Source organism: Vidua chalybeata, chromosome W (assembly GCF_026979565.1).
Source record: "Vidua chalybeata isolate OUT-0048 chromosome W, bVidCha1 merged haplotype, whole genome shotgun sequence".
Lineage (NCBI taxonomy): Eukaryota > Metazoa > Chordata > Aves > Passeriformes > Viduidae > Vidua > Vidua chalybeata.
Genome location: NC_071569.1, coordinates 2,218,604 through 2,239,680, shown reverse-complemented (window position 1 = coordinate 2,239,680; position 21,077 = coordinate 2,218,604). Strand labels below are relative to the sequence as shown.

The 21,077-nt window shown below is 45.0% G+C and overlaps 1 protein-coding gene across 8 annotated transcripts in view; it reads right to left on the bottom strand.

Annotated features, from left to right (window-relative positions):
- LOC128802372 (ceramide transfer protein-like) overlaps positions 1 to 21,077 on the bottom strand; it is a 208,831-nt gene that overhangs the window by 105,223 nt on the left and 82,531 nt on the right. For all 8 annotated transcript variants that reach the window (XR_008435390.1, XR_008435387.1, XR_008435391.1 and 5 more), the window contains exon 3: positions 16,114 to 16,230. Coding sequence is in view for 4 of the 8 variants with exons in the window: in XM_053968693.1 (XP_053824668.1) it covers positions 16,114 to 16,230 (117 nt within the window). In the remaining 4 variants the exon portion in view is untranslated. The remainder of the gene's footprint in view (positions 1 to 16,113; positions 16,231 to 21,077) is intronic.

Sequence of the window (21,077 nt, the reverse complement as noted above, 5' to 3'; positions counted from 1 at the left end):
ACACTATACTAGAACTATATCATACTAAAAAGATACTCCAGAAAACCCCGTGACTGTCTCCAGACAGTCACGACACAGCTTTGACCCAATTGGCCAATCAATCCAAACAATCATCACTGGTGTCCAATTAACAAATCACTCTTCGGTAAATAATCTCCATAAAACATTCCATATGTGCCAAACAACAGGAGCAGCGAATACAGATAAGAATTTTCTTCTTTCTCTGAGCTTTCTCACTGCATCTCACAGCTTCCCAGGAAAAATCCTGGGAGAGAGAATCATGTGTCTCTCTGTTCAGAGAATGAGAATACCACACTGGAGTGCATCAGGCACAGCATCCCCAGACAGTCAAGAAAGGTGACTGTTCTGCTCTACTGTGCATTGGCATGGCCTCACCTCCAGTACTGTGTGCAGTTTTAGCTGCCTCAATATAAGAAGATATAAAGCTATTAGAGAGCATACAAAGGACAGGTATGAAGATGGTGAATGGTTGAGTGTGGTGGTTTTTCATGGCTTGATTTTTGGTGAGGAGGGAGGAAGCCAGCCATGGAAGTGATTTTCTGTGAGGAGCTCTAAAAGCTTCCTCCGTGCCTGGCAAAACCAATTGCTGGCTGGCTTCTGAGAATAGGCATACTGCTAAGCCAATTAGAAAAGATGGTAAAGCCTCTATGATAACATATTTAAAAGAGGAAAAAAATGCAGGAAGCTTTTTTTCTTTCTCACCTCGGAGGGATGGTAAGGGGGCCACCAAGCTCTTTCCTGGCAGGCCTGCTGGACCCCTTCCTGGTGGGGCAGCTGGGGCCATGCTGTTGCGGGGGGGGCCATCCCAGCGCTGTGAGCAGCCACGCAGTTGAGACCATGTGGCCAAGGCCAGGAGTGGCCACCGCCATCCCAGTCCAGGAGCTGCCATGCAGCCGGGACTGCATGGCCAAGGTGGCATGGTGAGACGGCACCATGCGGCTGCTGCCATCTTGGCATGGCTCACAATGAACTTTATTTGTTTAGCCACTTTTAGTCAGCCATGCTGTGGACAGAAGGGCAGAAGCGGCGGCGGCAGCTTTTCCTTTTTGGTGCCCCACATGAGGAGAGGTGTTGAGTGGAACCAGCAGCTGGTGCAGCTCGGCATGGTGCTGTTGGGAACCACATGATCCGCAGCAAGAGGCATGGCGAGCAGTTCCCTGATGGAATCAACTTTTCAGCACTGCAGAACTCTATAAAAACTTTTCAATTGATAGAACTTGAGAACAAACTAACTTACAGACACCAATTCTCTCTTGAATCAAATAAAAGGAAAAAACCTACAACAGAGAGCAACTTATTTGACAGCAATGAAAGATAATAGAGTCTTTGCATGCATCCTCCTTATACACACACCTCCTCTCCCTTTCCACAGTCTCTGATGCGCAGTGTGTTTTGTCCTAAGGTAAGAACACCAGGTGGGTTTTGCAGGAAGAACGGCTCATATAATTAATGCATTCCAGAGATGGGGGAGCTGAGATGGTTGAGATTGACTTTGGTGCACATCAGCCTGTATAAGGGTATAAAATGCTGCTGGAGACTGGACCAGCTGGGCAAATTGGTTTCCTGAGACTGCAGGGAGCAATCCCCTCCCTGCTTGCCTGCCAAGTATGTCCACCCCAAAGGCTGGGAACACCCACTTTTCACTTTTGTACAGGTAAGTAAAAAGTTGCTAAGATCCAGTTGATGTCAGTCAGATCAAGTTAAAACTCTCAAAAAGTTCACAGCAACAATGAGTTGGTCTTGAAACCATGTCAACAAGATGCCAGAGCAAGGGAGCAGTGAAGAGTCCCCAAGAACAGAATACTATAAATCCTTATTTCATTGACAACTAATTTTTCAAATAGATTTAAGCAGAAACTGTAACAGTATAAAGTTAAATAATAACTTGGTTATAACTGATAGGATGGAAATATAATCTAGAGTTACCTTAGATGATTATAATGCTAAAAAACACACCCCCAGGGAAATTAATATATGTAAATGATAGTATTATGAACTGGACCAAGACCACCACAGGCATATTAAGAATTTTGTTATATAAGCATGAGTGACCTGTTTCTGTATCATTGTTTCTTTGTTACTTTTTTGTAAAAAAAAAACTCTGCCGGTTTCCTAAAAGGTATGCCAGCTCTGTTAGATGCCTGGCACCCTTTTCTGCACAACTGTAATAAAATCGAATATCTTAACTCAGTGTGTTGATTGGCTCCTTCACACTGGGTAAAAGAACCCTGCTTTAGGGACAACACAGTCAAATATAGAGATAAAATCCTAAAGTAGTTCCATAGGTGCTTTCTTGGTTTCTAATTGTGAATTCTGCAAGGCCAAAGACTGTAACCCTGTACATTTCTAGATGAAAATGCTTCTATTATAACCCTTTAGTCATAGACTATTGACCAAATCTGAGACTAAGTGGACTGAACAACACCTAGACTTTTCTGAGAAGTTTAGAAAGCAGGGGGGTTTCACTTAAGCATGTGACTCCACAGGAGGGACCACAACCTGATGATACTATAATCCATTGCAATAAACAGTAAAGTTGTTATTTAAATACTCTATCAGTAATGTTTAGATACTGTATTAGCAATAAATCTGATCATAATCCATATAATCACTGTGTCTTACTTCTTGAGCCTTCTCTCAACTAGTTTGTGATAATTTATGAGGAACAGTTGAGGTCACATAGTTTTTCAGCTTTCTGACATTGACAGGGGGGAGGAAGTGAGTTGGAGATAAAGAGACCACACACCCTGATGTTCATGTGGCAAAGAGAGAGCGCTTATTTCCAAGCCCTTCCTTATAAAGGGCATTTGAAAAGCCTGGTCTGGCTATTTTCTGATGCTGTTGAGGCAGGGACAGAAAAAAGACTCCATCGTGTTCAGAAGGCAAAGAAGAATCTTTATTAGGAAGTAGCGTTCCTTTTTTATAGCCAGGATCACTAAGGTGAAATATGATTGGTCTCAAAGTGAAAACCTTTCACACCAGTGGTGCACTATGAATAGCACACTGTGGTAGAACATATCTATAAACAACATGAACAGAAAGAGAGATAAAAATTGTTTTCATTCCTTCTCCTAACTTTCCCAGGCTAGGCCTGGAAGAATTCTCTCTTCTCTCTGACTGAACTGAGAATATCCACAATTTTCATTAGTCTGATCTCTACTCCCCTTCAGGTTCTGGCCAGTGAAATGTCTGCAGCCTTGGGAGAGATGTAATTGGGCGAGGCCCCTGTCAGTCAATCCAGGGGCTGGTTAGTTTGCCTAGCACAAACCAGCTAGTATGTGGTAACATCTCACCTTTCTTGTCTTTATAAAATTTGTGATCTGTTCTCTGTCACTCATCTGCAAGGGCCCTTTGCAAACAGGGCGAAAGAAGACAGCATGGGTCTAATTTGCACTGGAGCTGCAGCATTCACGTCCAGGATCTGTTAGGGGAGAACTCAGGAAAACATGTCACAGGCATAATGCTTATAGGTTACAACTTATCTCTAAAAACAAAAAACCACTTAACCCACTTAACCTTTAGAGAAAAACCCAACTATCAGAGAAAACAATCTGTAAACAGAAAAGCAGTTTGTAAACTGGAAAAATAATTTGTAAACAAATCAAGTCCTTATATGAACTATCACTTCAAGAGTCCTAGATTTCCATGAGGTAGGTCCTTCTGATGTTTGTTGAGGGGACATCAGGATAAGCAGACATATCCAGCGTGTTCCAGTGTCAATTGAAATGCATTTATCAAAGGATTATTGTACTGTTATACGATAGATTAAAAGACATTATATTACCTAAGACTTAGTGTCCAAGACTGAGCACCAAGATGTTTCCTATTACCATCTGAGTAGCAGTTGCATCTGGACAGTTTTCCTTATCTCCTGTTAATAGGCCCATCAATGTCTCGCCTCATGACTCAGAGATAACACTCTCCAAGAGCCAGTTCTGTTTAACAGGTGATTAAGAACACACCTTGTGACTCAAAATAACATCAGCCCATTGTGAGATGCTCCGCCCAGGGGGAGAAGCTAGGCATTCCCACCTGGATAAATCCAGGAATTTCTAGACAGAAAGCCAGCCTTTCCACGGGTTTTCCAAGAAGACACAGCAACCACATCTGCCACTCCAAGAGGACTGCAGCCACTCCAATTTGGACTGCTACCAGCACGCTGGCCAAAGCGGGTGTCAGGTTGTATTCTGACTTTGTCAGTGGTCTTCCTTTTGTATCATTGTGTGTATTTTTGTCTTTTGTTTTCCCTTTTCCCAATAAATTGTATTTCTGACTTGGAGTGTCTCACTGGTTTTGCTTTCAAACCAGAACATATTTTTGGCGCCCAATGTGGGGCAAGAAGGTACTGAGAGAAGTCAGAATTACAATTTTGTATTGTAGAGGGTACCTATTGATTATGATGCTTAACATGTTTTTTTGGGTCTTATACCTAGCTCTCTATATTTTCCCGAATGTGGGGAATTATCTGGCAGTTGTAATGCTCATGTGTAAACCAGGGTATGGTATGAGAATTGCTTTATTGATCTATTATGTCTATTGCATTATAACCTCTGAGGCAATGAACATGATTTGGAATATGAACTCAATTCTGTTTGCTTGTCCTAATCTAGGCTGCTACGTCTGGGGCCTCGGCAACCACACCCAGCCCCTGGGGGGAGGGCTAAAGATTGATTTTTTCCAACCTTTCAGGCTTGACACAGCAGTTTTTGAAAATGTTAAGTTCCCTCTGGGTGCCAAGGACAGCATAATGTTGTTGTTAGTTCTGCTTTGTCTTCTCTGCACAGTCTGCAACATGCTTAGAAACAAAACACTACATAGTATGGTGCAGCAAAACATACATAGTGTGATGCAGTGTCTTCTTGAGGAAGAAGAAACAAGGAGCAAAGCAGCAATGTCCGTGTCCATACAAAATGCCACAACAGCATCCATGTCGACGCAGACTGTCACAGAGGAGGAAACCAAAAGCAAAGCAAGGGTGTCTATGCCTGCACAGACTGACACAGAGGAGGAAGGAATCCAAAGTGCCATCAGCATCTCCACACAAACCATCACCAAACCAGAGCAGCCTGAACCAATAGTAGTTGCCCCTGTTCAAAAGAAGAAATCAAGGAGCAAATCAGTCCGCATAGTGACTGATGAGGACGCTGCAGGACCTTCGTACCCAGCAGAAGAAACAGAACTAGAGATCATCACTCGCTCTCTATCCCTGGGTGAGCTGCGTGACCTGCGGAGGGAATTCACCTGCCAGACAAACGAGTCCATCCTGACCTGGCTGCTCCGCATCTGGGATGCTGCAGCCAATGACACCATTCTGGATGGAAGTGAGGCCAGGCAACTGGGATCACTGTCCCGGGATGTGGTCATTGACCAGGGGATCGGGAGAACCCAAGAAACTCTCAGCCTCTGGCGGCGACTGCTCGCAAGTGTGAGGGACAGATACCTTTGTAAAGAAGACCTCCAGGTGCACCAAGGAAAATGGAACACCATGGAACAAGGTATCCGATGCCTGAGGGAATTGGCTGTGTTGGAGATAATTTTCTCAGAAGACGAGAGATTTCCTAAGAGTCCAGACTGTGTCCAGTGCACATCGCAAATGTGGTTGAGATTTGCACGGCTTGGACCAGACATGTACTCCTGTTACCTAGCAACACTGCAGTGGAGGGAAGGCGAGGACAGGGTGGGCGTTTTAGCCAATAAATTAAGAATTTATGAGGATACTGTCACCGCCCCATTTCGTACCCATGTCTCGTCTGTGGAAACAAGGTTGGCTGAGCAAGTCCGGGACTTGATTGAAGAGAGTCATCAGAAACTAAAAAAGGAACTTAAGGAAGAAGTCTACCATATTTCACCAGAACCAACAAGAGTCTCTGCCATTAGGAGCCAGCGTTCCCAAGCCAAGGAGAAAGGATACACTCCATGAGGAAACCTCTGGTTTTTTCTTCAGAAGCATGGAGAAGACATGAGGAAGTGGGATGGAAAACCCACCTCTTCCTTAGCAGCCCGAGTACGTGAACTAAAAAGAACACCTAATACAAAAAGCTCATCTAGAGTCAATGCTGCTCCAGTCTCTCACACACAGAATTCCAGACAATATAGGAATGATGATATAACTGATCCTCTTGAAGGAACCTCAAGAACCTATTTATAGGAAGAGAGCAATGTGTACCATGACCAGGAATAGAGGGGCCCTGCCTCTAGCCAGGTAGAGGACAGGGACAATCGGATCTATTGGACTGTGTGGATTCGATGGCCTGGCACGTCTGAACCACAAAAATATACAGCTTTGGTTGACACCGGTGCCCAATGTACCCTGATGCCATCAAGATATGTAGGAGCAGAATCCATTTCTATTTCTGGGGTAACAAGAGGATCCCAGCAGCTGACTGTATTGGAGGCTGAAGTGAGTTTAACTGGGAATGGGTGGCAGAAACACCCCATCGTGACTGGCCCAGAGGCCCCATGCATCCTTGGCATAGACTATCTCAGAAATGGATATTTCAAAGACCCAAAAGGACATCGCTGGGCTTTCGGAATAGCTGCTGTAGAGGCAGAAGACATCAGAAAGCTGAATACTTTACCCGGTCTCTCAGACGACCCCTCTGCTGTGGGACTGCTGAAAGTTGAAGAACAACATGTACCAATTGCCACAGGAACAGTACACCGTCGGCAATATCGTACCAGCAGAGACTCCGTGATCCCCATCCATGAGATGATTCGTAAACTCGAGAGCCAAGGGGTGGTCAGCAAGGCCCATTCACCTTTCAACAGCCCTATATGGCCAGTGCGCAAGTCCAGTGGGGATTGGAGACTGACGGTGGATTACCGTGGCCTGAATGAGGTCACACCACCACTGAGTGCTGCTGTGCCAGACATGTTGGAACTTCAGTACAAGCTGGAGTCCAAGGCAGCAAAGTGGTATGCAACCATCGATATTGCGAACGCCTTCTTCTCCATTCCTTTGGCAGCAGAATGCAGACCTCAGTTTACCTTCACCTGGAAGGGAGTGCAGTACACCTGGAACCGACTGCCCCAGGGGTGGAAGCACAGTCCCACCATCTGCCATGGACTGATCCAGGCTGCACTGGAAAAGAATGAGGCTCCCGAACATCTACAGTATATTGATGACATCATTGTGTGGGGGAGCACAGCAGGGGAAGTCTTCGAAAAGGGAGAAAAAATTATCCAGATTCTGCTGAAAGCTGGTTTTGCCTTTAAGCGAAGCAAGGTTAAGGGACCAGCTCAAGAAATTCAGTTTCTAGGAGTCAAGTGGCAAGATGGACGTCGTCAGATCCCGACAGAAGTAATCGACAAGATCACCGCTATGTCTCCACCTACCAACAAGAAGGAGACACAAGCTTTCCTAGGTGCCATAGGCTTTTGGAGGATGCACATTCCCGAGTATAGCCAGATTGTGAGCCCTCTCTACCTGGTCACCCGCAAGAAGAATGATTTCCACTGGGGCCCTGAGCAGCAACAAGCTTTTACCCAAATTAAGTAAGAAATTGCTCATGCGGTAGCCCTTGGCCCAGTCAGGACAGGACCAGAGGTAAAGAATGTGCTCTACTCTGCATCCGGGAACCATGGTCTGTCCTGGAGCCTTTGGCAGAAGGTGCCTGGAGAGACTTGGGGTCGACCACTGGGATTCTGGAGCCGGAGCTACAAAGGCTCTGAAGCAAACTACACTCCCACAGAGAAGGAAATCTTGGCTGCCTATGAAGGAGTTCAAGCTGCCTCAGAAGTAATTGGCACCGAAACGCAGCTGCTTCTGGCACCCCAGCTACCAGTACTGGGGTGGATGTTTAAAGGAAAGGTTCTTTCCACATCATTCATTTAAAGGAAAGGTTCCTTCCACATCATGCCACAGATACCACATGGAGTAAATGGATTGCCCTCATCACTCAGCGTGCCCGTATTGGAAATCCGAATCGCCCTGGGATTCTGGAAATTATAACAAACTGGCCTGAGGGGGAGACTTTTGGATTGTCTTCTGAAGAAGAAGAGTAAGTGGCACGTGCCGAGGAGGCCCCACCATATAATGAGCTACCGGAAACTGAAAGACAATATGCCCTTTTTACGGATGGTTCCTGCCAAATCATAGGCACTAGTCGGAAATGGAAAGCTGCAGTGTGGAGCCCCACACGACAAGTGGCACAAGCTACTGAGGGACAAGGTGGATCGAGTCAGCTTGCAGAGCTTAAAGCTGTCCAGCTGGCTTTAGATATTGCTGAGCGAGAGAAGTGGCCGAGGCTCTATCTCTACACCGACTCATGGATGGTAGCTAATGCTTTGTGGGGATGGCTGAGTCCCTGGAAAAAGGCCAACTGGCAGCGCAGAGGGAAACCCATCTGGGCCGCCGAGATCTGGCAGGACATTGCCACCTGAGTAGAGAAGCTGACCGTGAAGATCCGAAACGTGGATGCACACATACCCAAGAGTCGGGCTACTGAAGAGCATCACAAGAACGGACAGGTAGACCGAGCTGCCAAGGTGAAAATATCACAAGTAGACCTAGATTGGCAGCGTAAGGGAGAATTATTCCTAGCTCGTTGGGCCCATGATGCTTCTGGTCATCAGGGGAGAGACGCAACATACCGATGGGCCCGTGACCGAGGGGTGGACCTTACTATGGACAACATCTCACAGGTCATACACAACTGCGAGACCTGCGCTGCAATCAAACAGGCCAAGCGGATAAAGCCTCTGTGGTACAGTGGGCGATGGCTAAAATACAGGTATGGGGAAGCCTGGCAAATTGACTATATCATGCTTCCCCAAACCCGCCAAGGCAAGCGCTATGTACTGACCATGGTGGAAGCAACCACAGGATGGTTGGAAACCTACCCTGTGCCTCATGCCACTGCCTGGAACACCATCTTAGGCCTAGAAAAGCAGGTCTTGTGGAGACACAGCACCCCTGAGAGAATTGAGTCAGACAATGGGACCCATTTCAAGAACAGCCTTATCAACACCTGGGCCAGAGAATATGGCATTGAGTGGATATATCATATCCCCTACCATGCACCAGCTGCTGGGAAAGTTGAACAATGCAATGGACTGCTTAAGACCACCCTGAAGGCACTCGGTGGGGGAAACTTCAGGAATTGGGAATTGAACTTAGCAAAAGCTACCTGGATGGTCAACACCCGAGGGTCCATCAATCGAGCTGGTCCTGCCCAATCTGAACCCTTGTGTGGTAGATAGGGACAGGCGAACGGCAAATCTCGGGATGTGACTGAAAGCAAGACCCTTCCCCCCTTCTTCCTGCTATAGGTAATCAATCACCCCTGAAGCATGCAGCCCCTCCTAACTCAGTAGTTTTCCACTCCTTACTAACCCTAGCCAGAGCCACCGTCCCCTTTTGACGTAGTAAAGCCCCCTTGACTATTTAACCCCACGAGATGAGATAATAAACGCCATTTGACCATCCACCACATTGGTGTCTGTGCATGTCAGTGGACTGAGTGATCCGGGGGAGGCCGGGTCGCCGTGCTGTGTCTTGAAACCAGGTCGCCCGCCTTCTCATCAGAAGGCGACACCCTTGCACACAGTGGATGGAGATAAAGTCCCTGTGGTACATATGAAAGGTATTTTAGGAAAGACTGTTTGGATTAATCCCACCCCAGGCAAAGACAAACCCATCCGTGGGGTTGTTTTTGCTTAAGGACCCGGTTATACTTGGTGGGTAATGCAGAAGGATGGGGAAACCCGTTGTGTACCACAAGGAAACTTAGTCTTAAGTGAAGACTATGTGTAAGGTTTCATCATGATACAGATGGAAATAGGAAAAGGGGTGGATAATGTCCAAGACTGAGCACCAAGATGTTTCCTATTACCATCCGAGTAGCTGTTGCATCTGGACAGTTTTCCTTATCTCCTGTTAATAGGCCCATCAATGTCTCGCCTCATGACTCAGAGATAACACTCTCCAAGAGCCAGTTCTGTTTAACAGGTGATTAAGAACACACCTTGTGACTCAAAATAACATCAGCCCATTGTGAGATGCTCCGCCCAGGGGGAGAAGCTAGGCATTCCCACCTGGATAAATCCAGGAATTTCTAGACAGAAAGCCAGCCTTTCCACGGGTTTTCCAAGAAGACACAGCAACCACATCTGCCACTCCAAGAGGACTGCAGCCACTCCAATTTGGACTGCTACCAGCACACTGGCCAAAGCGGGTGTCAGGTTGTATTCTGACTTTGTCAGTGGTCTTCCTTTTGTATCATTGTGTGTATTTTTGTCTTTTGTTTTCCCTTTTCCCAATAAATTGTATTTCTGACTTGGAGTGTCTCACTGGTTTTGCTTTCAAACCAGAACACTTAGAGAGGGGGTGTACTTTCCCCCCTTTTTTCTTTGTATTAATAACTGAACATAGGAACAAAACATGGACTTTGAATATTATTACTTAGGGGGTTACTGAGGGGGTCTCTTTTTCACTATGAGGACTTGAAAAAAACTTCTTCCAGACAAGGCTTTCTCATTTATCTAAAAGATAAAAGGGTTTAACTTATATTTTTCTTTACCAGCCAGGTTCATGGCTTGATCAGGGCCAATGAACTTGGTCAGAAGAGGTATTTTATATTTTTTAAAACAAGCTTGTGTTAATATCTAGTGCAAAAAATAAACTTTAACATGAACAACTTATGAATAATTACAGAAATATAGGTATTTAAATTTTATAGTTAATATGGTAACAGTGCAATTAATCTTTTTGTTAGAAGTTAGAAATTTGTTATTGATTTTAACAGGTGACTTTTAGGGTTTTTAAAATGATGACAGGTTGAAAATTCTAAGTTAAAAAGAATTTTGCAACTGAAATTTGCTTATGATATTTCTAAATTAATGTTCTATGTAAGCTTTAGTGGATCTAGAGTGTTAGGACAAGGGCATTCTTTGAATCTTCCAGGTCTGTCTAGAAACAATGCAAGCAGAAACACTAGGAACACCAAGAGAATACTTGTTAATATACATCCTAGGACTTCTTTAAGACACAGTAGTCCATGCCTGAGACAGAAATGTAATACTTTCTTAATAACTTTAGCAGAATTAGCTATCAGAGGCTTATCAATTTTGCTTTAAGCAAATGCAAACAACAATAATAAGTATTGTACTATGAATTGTAGGACATATTTCGTAAACTGTTGTGTAAATTTGTAACCCTTGTGTGACACTCTTTCAGTATTTTTACCCTTAGCACGTGTTATTAGTTTATTACAGTCTGTGGAATGTGAGAATCTTTCTATATCACAAGGTAGGGTGGTCATGAAGCTTTGTTTAGGTTTGAGCAGTAGAAACTTGGTCTTTGCTTGCTTTCTCACTGTCCATATGCAGGGAGGTGCTGGTTTCCTGCTGGACTTGGTGAGAGTGGCCCTCTCTTAGCTGCTGTGAAATGGCTATGGTATGTGGCCAGCAACATCTTTTCGGGACGGCTTGATTGCTATTACTCACATGGTACCACACCCCCGCACGTTTCTTTCCACTGCCTTTTGCTGGGTGGGCTCCCCACAGGGGCTTTTCCCACGCTCTGCTTCTGGGTTTGGTGTCTGCAGTTCTTCTCAGATCCGTCCTCGGAGGCAGGGTCAGCAGTGGGGCCACGCCCCCTGACGCAGGCTGGATGGAGAGTGTGGGCAGCCCCGGCGAGGACGGTTGTGGGGGGCGGTCCCAGAGACCGCATGGTGTGTCCTCATGGCCGCGGACCCCCGCCCATCCCGGCCGTGCTGGGAGGGATCGGGGCAGCCGCCGCGTGGTCTGGTCCCCCAGAGCAGAGCATTGTGTGCCCGCCTTGGATCGGTGATATGGTACCCCGAGGCAGCTGAATAACGACTCAGCTCAGCACTGCAGTCCAGAATAGCACATCTCAGAGCTACTGGAGCTGCACAGCCTGCCGAGGCCATGGCAGCCGCCATAGCTCCATGTGGCTGAATTACGCAATGCGCTCCGCCGGCTCCCTGGGCATTGTCGGCAGCTGTGGCGTGGGCAGCCCGGGGATTGTCACTGCTGGTATTTCCCCACTCCCCAGGGCTGTGCCGTTGCCCACGGTCACTCTGCAGTGGTCAGCCGCGGTCCCACTGCAGCAGGGTACGCTTTCACAGCGGCCGGGGCCGGCCAGCTTCGGCAAGGGGGGGCCGTCCCCGTCCGGGACGGCTTCTCGGCTCCGCACGGAGGTTTCGCAGTAGTCTGTGGTTGCTCCGCCCACCCTCCTTTGCCATTTACAATTCAACTGTTTTAACAAATCCATAATGATTGTCCATGGCTTTATAACACTGATGGCTGCATCATGACCAATTGAGGCTGCTGCAAGTATATTTTGTCCAACCCGCTCCTAAGTTAATAAATCTAAGGAGGTCCTTTTGGACACATCCAGTTTATGGTTTTCTCACCACGTGAGCAGGGCTTGCAGAGCCCATTCCTTGTATTTAATCCCTGTTTTTTTCAACAAAGAAAGTCCATACCTTCAGAATGGGGTTTTCTGATGCTGAAATCCAGGCCCCCATGGTCTGCTGTCTGCTGAAGGGATTTTTTGCCACAGCTTTCCACTGCCCGTGGTAGTTTCACTGCATTACCGCTGTCTACCCAGCGAAGTCCCAGTTTTTACACCAAAATTCCGGTTCCCACACCGTTTTTTGGCTTTTACACCATATTTATCCCGGTTCTAACACCAAAGTCCAGTTCTGATGCTGTAATAATCCCGGCTTTAACACCGTACTGGCTCTTACGCCATCTGTCTCCTTTGCTCTGTGTGCAGAATGTGGCTGAGTCCCATCACATCACGAGGTCACCATGTGTAACGTTGACGGGGGGGGGGGAGGGAGGGGGAGGGGGAAGTGGCTTGGAGACAGAGACCACACACCCTGATGTTTATATGGCAAACAGAGAATTTATTCCCAAGCCCATCTTTATAAAGGGCATTTGAAAAGCCCGGTCTTAATATTTTCATTGGTTTGATTTCTACGCCCCTTCAGGTTCTGGATAGTGAAATGCCTGCAGCCTTGGGAGAGATGTAATTGGGTGAGGCCCCTGTCAGTCAGCCCAGGGGCTGGTTAGTTTGCCTAGCACAAACCAGCTAGTATGTGGCAACACAGCTTGGAGAAGAGAAGGCTGAGGAGTGACCTCATCACAATCTACAATTTCCTCAAGAGGGGCAGTGGAGGGGGAGGTGCTGACCTCCTCTCTCTGGTGACCCGTGATAGGATACAAGGAAATGGTATGAAACTGCATCAGCGGAAGTTCAGATTGGACAGTAACAAAAGGTTCTTTGCTGAGAGGGTGGGTGATCACTGGAACAGGCTCCCCAGGGAAGTGGTCACAGCACCCAGCCTGTCAAGAGTTCAAGGACCATCTGTGTAATGAACAACGTTTCCAGGTGTTCCCCAGAGATGCAGGCAGGGCCTTCCTAGTTCCCATGGCAACACTGGAATGGCTGCTGGCTCTAGCTGAGTACCGATATTGAAATGTTAATTAGCTAATTGCTCTGTTTGTTTTCTCTAAACTACCTGGAGATAACTGGCCTCCCACCCCCCCACGCTGCCATTCTGAGACTAAAATGCAAATAAAAGCCCTTGGGATCATGGGAGTATTTTTAGCAGATAAAGACACCCCTAAATCAAAAACTGAACACAGTAGAGGGGTCTAGACAAATGCCCTAGCTGAGGAAGAGGGAAACATATCCCCTGATTGACTTTTACCCGTCACCATCACCTAAAAAAGAATAGACTAGGTTAGGCTGTGAGAAGCAGGGAGTCAGAAAGACAGAGAGCCATGGTGCTGCCACCAGGGAAGGAGCGGGGACAGCTGTTGTTCTGGACTTCAGCAACAGACTCTGCGCGTCATGCCTCCTCGCCCTCTGGCCACCGGTGTGCCACAAGGAAAGAAGAAGGGACAGCTGCTGCTCTGGACTTCAGCGATGGACTCTGCACGCCTCCTTCTTTTTGGCCACCTAGGATAACTACAACAATGGGGGCGAGCTCCGTGTCAAGCCCCCTGCCCAGCTGATCTTTTTAATAAAGAGCTGAACATTAATAAAGGCATTAGCCCTGTTCATTTCAATCTGGACGAGTCTTAGTCATATGGTTTAGTGTTAGGTAGCCCTGCAACAAACAGGGAATTGGACTCAGTCCTTATGGGTTCCTTCCAACTTGAGATATTCTGTTATTCTACCTATATAGCTGTGGCAGGACTTCCCCCCTACCACAGAAGAGCTTATCTATTCTGTCCATCAGCTGGAGCAATAGCTCCGGGCATTCTCCCCCCTCACATTAATTGATCGGATAACCCAGGCCAGCTTGTCTGCCTAATGAGTTGTCTCTGGCTAGTGAATTAATTCTCTCTCTGGAGCCAGGGGTGGAATTTCCAGTTGTCAATAAACAACTTGTCTTGAGAACAAGATGCAGGGAGATAAGCTGGAATTCCTGACAGACAGACACTTCACTTTACAAGCTATAAAAGCCACACAAACTTTCATGGAGGCAGAAATCTCCTACACACACCCTGGAAATGTATGGGACTTCTCCCTGAAATTTGGATGCAAATTTCACAGATACTTTCTTGGGAATTGAGGGAAAGGATTATATGTGTACTCTGTCATCAATTTGGTGGCAATTTATATTGACTCCTAATCTATACTATAGGTACCTTTTATCGTGCATTGTTTTTTTTTAATCTACTAGTATATCTTTTGTTTATCCTGTGTAGTAAGTAAGCCTGTTAAAGCCTTATGTCTGTTTTTTCCTTGTGTCTATTCAATAAATAATTCATGTTGTAATAGACCCAATCGGTCATTATTAAGAACTTGCGAGCAAGAGTGGTTTTGGGGTGCTGGCCGCTTCAATAAAGCTGCTGCCTACTGCCAGAAACCTGGACAAAGGCAGGGGCCATCCAAACTCTCCCTTCTCATTCGTAACAATAACCCAGATGCAAATGTTTAGTTGTGCTATGTATTGTACTCACACTCAACACCTTGGAGCAGTGCCTGTCTTTCATCTGAAAACATAACAGATGTTTTGTGTGTTACATATTTTAAAAATATCTGACCTTCAAGTCCTTTAGGCAAAATGAAAGTGACAGAGTTCATCAGAAGAGATAAGGCATAGATCTGGAAAACTGAATGAAAATGCTGATGAACAATAGGGCCTTAAAAGACAAGGAGACAAAAGCCAGTAATGAGATACAGTTAAAGCAGCCAAATAAAACCCTAGGAGAATGGACTCTGCAACTAAGAAGTTTAACATTTGTGGCTTTTAGATAACAACCAATTCAATAATCAGTGAGAGAGTGTAGCAGTCAGAGGCCCTGCAAGGCCTCCATGGCGGTCACTAGCCTAAGATAAGAAATGCAGAGTCATAATGAATGGAACAGACCTACCCCTCTTCCGCACATCAGACCCCTGTTATCTCTCTGTAAGGCTATAGGTCGTATGCTCCTTGACCTCAGCCACAGGACAAATCCTGATCCCCCAATACCCTATATAAACCCATACCATTGCCCAGTTCAGACGGAAGAGCTGTCACTGGAACCCTTTGCAGAAGCTGCCAATAAAGACATCTCCGCAGAACTCCACACAGCCTTCACCTCTCTCCTTCCCTGTGTCTGCTCAGGCACTTTGCAAGCACAGAGCTGAAATCACTAAGAGCTGAAATCACTAAGAGCTGAAATCACTCCACAAGTGCTCGCAAGGTAGCCAGCGGCTCGGAGCTAGCCGGAGGAGCCTGACAGGCTGCACCTCATCAGCAGAGTGCTATCCGGGACACCTACGGCAGTCGCTGCCCCGGGGGCCAGACAGACCCCTGGGGACCACCAAGCCGTAATAAGAGAGGATAGCCAAAACAAATAAAAAGTCACTCAAACAATGCAAGCTTTTTCAAGCTAGAGCTCAAGAAAGGTTCAGTTGTTAGCTCACAGTTCTTTAAACTCTTGTATATGAAGGATAAGGAAATCAATTCCTTTGGAACATAATTAACATCATGGCTTCAATCTTACAACTTTTATCTTTCAGAAATACCTTGAGTACTTTAATGACAGTACATTGAAGCTTACAAGTCTACAAGCACTACTAGATCTAATGAGGGACTGAAAAAGGAAATCAGAAAAAACACATACCTTGTGTTGTTCTATTGCATCTACCCACTGTTGTCTGTGGTCTGGGTCCTGAGCTCGGAGGTACCAAACACTGTCGTTTACACTGATATCGAACCTGCATTCATCAAAGTCATGAGGCTGTGAAATAATGTAAAAATAGCTAAAATTATCATAATGATCAACAACATCTCACACTCTAGAAATATTGCAATTAGAAAAACTGATCAATATTGCCTTGAATTCATCCTAGATTTTAAATTTGGTTGTATGTAGCTGTCTCAAATAATGAACATAATACATTTGCATAATAAAAAATGCCAATCTTCTGAAACAGAAAAGCCGATTTAGTACAACTTTAACAAAATTGTCACAAAAAAGTTCTGCACAAACAGTGACCAAACATTCCAAAGGAATCCTTTAGCAAAATAACTACTGGGGACAGCCAGGAAAATATGGTTTTTTTTTTTAATTTCAAAGCAGGAAACAGAAATTAAGGTTATTGCTATCAATATTAGTTTTCGATGGAAGAAGCACACACATCATAGCAAAAAGCACCAGGATAGAGCCATAAAAGCAGAATATATCAAAATGACAAGGAAGGCAGGAAACTAAAGGAAGCTGTGGCAACCTCTGCCTCAATTACCTTAACAAAGAGGATTGTCAGATAATTGGGAGCAACATGCAATCCCTTCCCATATGACCACTCAAATGCATGTAACTTTCAGTTCATATGCCTCAAATAGTAAAATGCCTTTAATAGCATTACAGTGAAGCTAGTAATGAAAGTACAGATGAACAAAAGAAGGATCTATTTTGCCCTGTGACACTGTCAATTCAAAGTTACTCCCTAGCAAACATCCAACACAGAAAACCTTTTTTTTTTTCTTTCATTGAAAACTATTCTTAGCAAAACATAACACAGGTCCAGCTGAACACCTTTTTGAATTTGAATACAAAGAAATGTTACACATAGAAGCACACAGGGACATCACAGACTCTAAGGCAAATGATGCAATCTGAAAAGCAATAAATATTGATTCCAGATGCCAAAGACAAGTCTATACCTGTTAATATCCTTTACTGCTCTGTGAATACATTAATCTTGCAGACAAGTAAAGCACTGTGGATCACTTGTGCAACACTCCACAAAAGAAAACCTAAAAGCAAATCTCATTTGTTGTGTTCTGTGCAACAATTCAGTGTCCATAAGAATTATTTTCTAAGGATCTGAAAATCACAAGATACTTATGTATAATAGACAATGTTTCTTGTTTAACTATACTAGAGGAAGAAAACTACAACAGAAGCCAACATGCAAAAAAAAAAAAGCTAGGAAGAGTTCAACAAAAGTACTTGAAGCATCACCTTTTTTTTAATAGCTTCACTTATTTGGTCAGGCATCTTAAACTAAGTTGAATTTAAATAAATTTAAATTTCCACAAAAAAAATCCAGCAACCGACAAAGCTAGCAATAAAGCGAATCAACTGCAGCTACCAATTCCCTTAATACCTGACCATCTCAACTTAATTCAACTTCATCCTACCCACAAAATAGCAAGGCCATCAATGCCAGGACAAAGCAGAGACATTATTTGTATTAACATGTTTCCAAACTCAGCAGAATAAAGAGATAAGCTGTTGTAGATGTTGGCGAACCCAATGGGAAGAATGATGATGTCTGACTCCAGTTCAGAAGGCTGAATGATTTCTTTATTATAATTATGCTATAATACATTAATATACTATATAAAAGAGGATACTAAAAACTACATGCTACTTTCTCTAACTATCATATCTAACTAACTAACAACTCGTGACCCTGTTCTCAAGAGTCCAGACACAGGTGGATCCGATTGGCCATCAGGCCCAAACAATCCACCATGATCCAACCAAACGTTCACTCCAGATAAACAATTCTCCAAACACATTCCACAAGAGAAAAACAAGGAGCAGAAATAGAAATTGTTTTCTCTTCCATTTCTCTCTGTGCACCTTTATAAAAATCCTGAGAGAGAAATGTGCTTGCCACAATAAGCCGTGCAGCATACAAACTCCATATCCCACACAGGAGCTTGCCATTTAATAGCTACCATAGTTATAGCACACAATACAAAACTGTTGTCGCAAGCCCCACACTGGGCACCAAAAAGGACTGTGGTAGGTTGACCCTGGCTGGGCACTAGGCAGCTATCAAAGCCACTCTGTGAATCCCACTGCAGAACAGGGTAAAAAAAATATAATGAGAGGCTTGTGAGTTGAGATAAGACAAGGGAGAGATCACTCACCAATTACTGTCACAGGCAAAATAGACTCAAGTTACAAAAATTAACTGAATTTATTACCAATCAAATCAGAGTAAGGCCAGGAGAAGTAAATCCAAATCTTAAACACACCTTACCCCACACCTCTCTCCTTCCCAAGCTTAACTTTATTCCTGATTCTCTACTGCCTGCCCCAGTGGTGGAGGGATAGGGGTTACAGTCAGTTCATCAGCTGTTGACTCTGCTGCTCCTTCCTCCTCTGGGGGAAGACTCCTCACACACTTCCCCGGCTCTAGCGTGGGATCCCACCCATAGGAGACATTCCTTCATGAACTTCTCCAATGTGAGTCTTTCCCACGACCTGCAGATCTTCACAAACTGCTCCAGTGTGGGTCCCTTCCACAGGGTATAGTAAATAACATAGAGAATAGAAATTTTCAATTCCCCTGGTGTTGCTGAATAGAGCTTAAAGACTAACTAGCAAAAAACATAAAAGAATGTAAAAGTATACACACAGGGTGATAAACATAGCTGAAACCAGTGGAGAAACAGATCATGAGGAATATAGTGGCTTTTTGGCAAGTTATGTAACAAGAAGAAACAGCGCATGCCCAAAGAAATAGTTCAAGGAAAGGGCACCTCTAATATTGAAGCATTCAGTGACTACGACCACCAGAGACCCCTTTACATGACTCTCTAGGACTATAAAAGGACTTCCAGTAGGAGGTGCATGCATGCAAATTAGTTCTAGGAAAAGTGATGTTTATGTATTAGCTAGGAAGTATGTTGTAATGAATATGTATGATCATGATGGAATAAATACCCCGTTGTAAAGTTTAACCACACGCATCTCATTCAAAGACAGATCCTTCAGTGTGTCCAGCACTGATAAAGAATGCCTGCTTTCTAATGCTTCAAATTGTGTTAGAAAGTTTTACAGATGACTTTGGTATCAGGTGCAGTCCTTCAGGAACAAACTGCTCCACCGTAGGTCTCCAAAGGGGTCACAAGTCCTGCCAGCAAAGCTGGTCTATCGTGAGCTCTTCTCTCCATGGGCCTACAGCTCCTACCCGGAGCCTGCTTCAGCACGGGCTTCCTGTGGGGTAAGAGCCTCCTTTAGGAATCCACCTGCACAGTTGTGGGGTCCTCTATGGCCTACGAGTAAAGATATGTTTCACCATTAACCTGCACAGGCTGCAGGGGGACAGCCTGTCTCACCATGGTCTTCACCATGAGCTGCAGGGGAATCTCTACTCCAGTACCTAAAGCACCTCCTCTCTCTCCTTTCCCACTGACCTTGGTGTCTGCAGTTGTTTCTCTAACATAGTCTCATTCTGCTCTTCGCTAGATGCAAAAGCTTCTGTGCAATAACTTTTCCCCTTCTTAAATACATTATCACAGAGGTGTTACTACCATTGCTGATTGGCTCAGCCGTGGCCACTAGAAGGTCCATCTTGGAGCTGGCTGGCACTGACTCCAGCAAACATAATGTAAGCTTCCAGCAGCTTTTCACAGAAGCCACTCCCCTGCTACCAAAACTTTGCACTGCAAACCAAATGCACGAGAAAAAAATGGGTGAACTGACCATTCCATGTCTCACTGTGCTGCTGGGATTTTGTTAGCAATAAATTCAATTAATATCTCTAATTCCAGCCTGTTTTGCCCTTGACAGGTTTTGGTGAGTGATTTCTTCTGGTCCTTATCTCAACTCATGGAACCTTTGTAATTTTTTCTCCCCTGTCCAGCTGTGGAGGGGAGTGAGTGGCTTTGGTGGGTGTTGTGGCTTGACACTGGCCAAATGCCAGGCACCCACAAAAGCCGCTCGCTCACCCTCCCCTGCCACAGCTGGGTAGAGGAGAGAGAAAATTAACTAAAGGGTTCATGAGTTGAGATAAGGACTGTGAGTGTCGGAACCTAACGTGTCCCTCAGACACTCTTGGATGTTCTGGGTCCAGGTCAGAAGCATTTAAGACCCTGGCATGCAGCCGGAAACCCCTGTGGCTTTGAATCTGATCCATGGAACAATTTACCAACCTTGCAGGGAGAACAAGAAATCACAAAAGTTTAGATATTATAGTAGAAGTAGCACAAAATGAAAGGAAGAATCTTTGAGTGCTGTACAGGAGGGTTTTAGGCCTTGTACAAGAGGGGTCTGAGTTTTGTACATGGGGGTCAGAAGTTCTAAGATGGAGGGATTTGGGTGTGCCCTGTCCTCCTTCTTTCTCCTTCCTGTCTTCCATGTTCATGGTGATGTTGGCACTCACAGATTGGTTTAGAGTAGAAAGTCACCATTCAATATAGGAAATAGGCATTGGGGAAAAACTATAAACATTTAACACGTAATGTATGATATAAAAGATAGCACGAGCCCCCTGGGCAGGCAGAGAGGGTGTCAGAGACAGTGTCAGTGTGTGTGTGTGCCTTTGCCTGACCTGCTGAAAGAACAGCAGCAGTTCAGGAAGAAAATCTTTTAGATAATATACAATAAACTACCTTGAGACCGGACGACTGAAGACTACTGAGTCTTTCTTTGAAGGCCCAGGTTGGAGAAGAGACTTTACCACCTCCCGGGGTCACCCCAATCTCGGGGTGAGCCCCGTCATGGGAGAAAGACACTCCAAGGGCAAAACAGTTTCGGCTTAGAGGTACAAAGTGAATTTATTGCTAACAAAATCAGAGGAGGATAATGAGAAGTCAAATATGCCCTTAAAACACCTTTTTCCC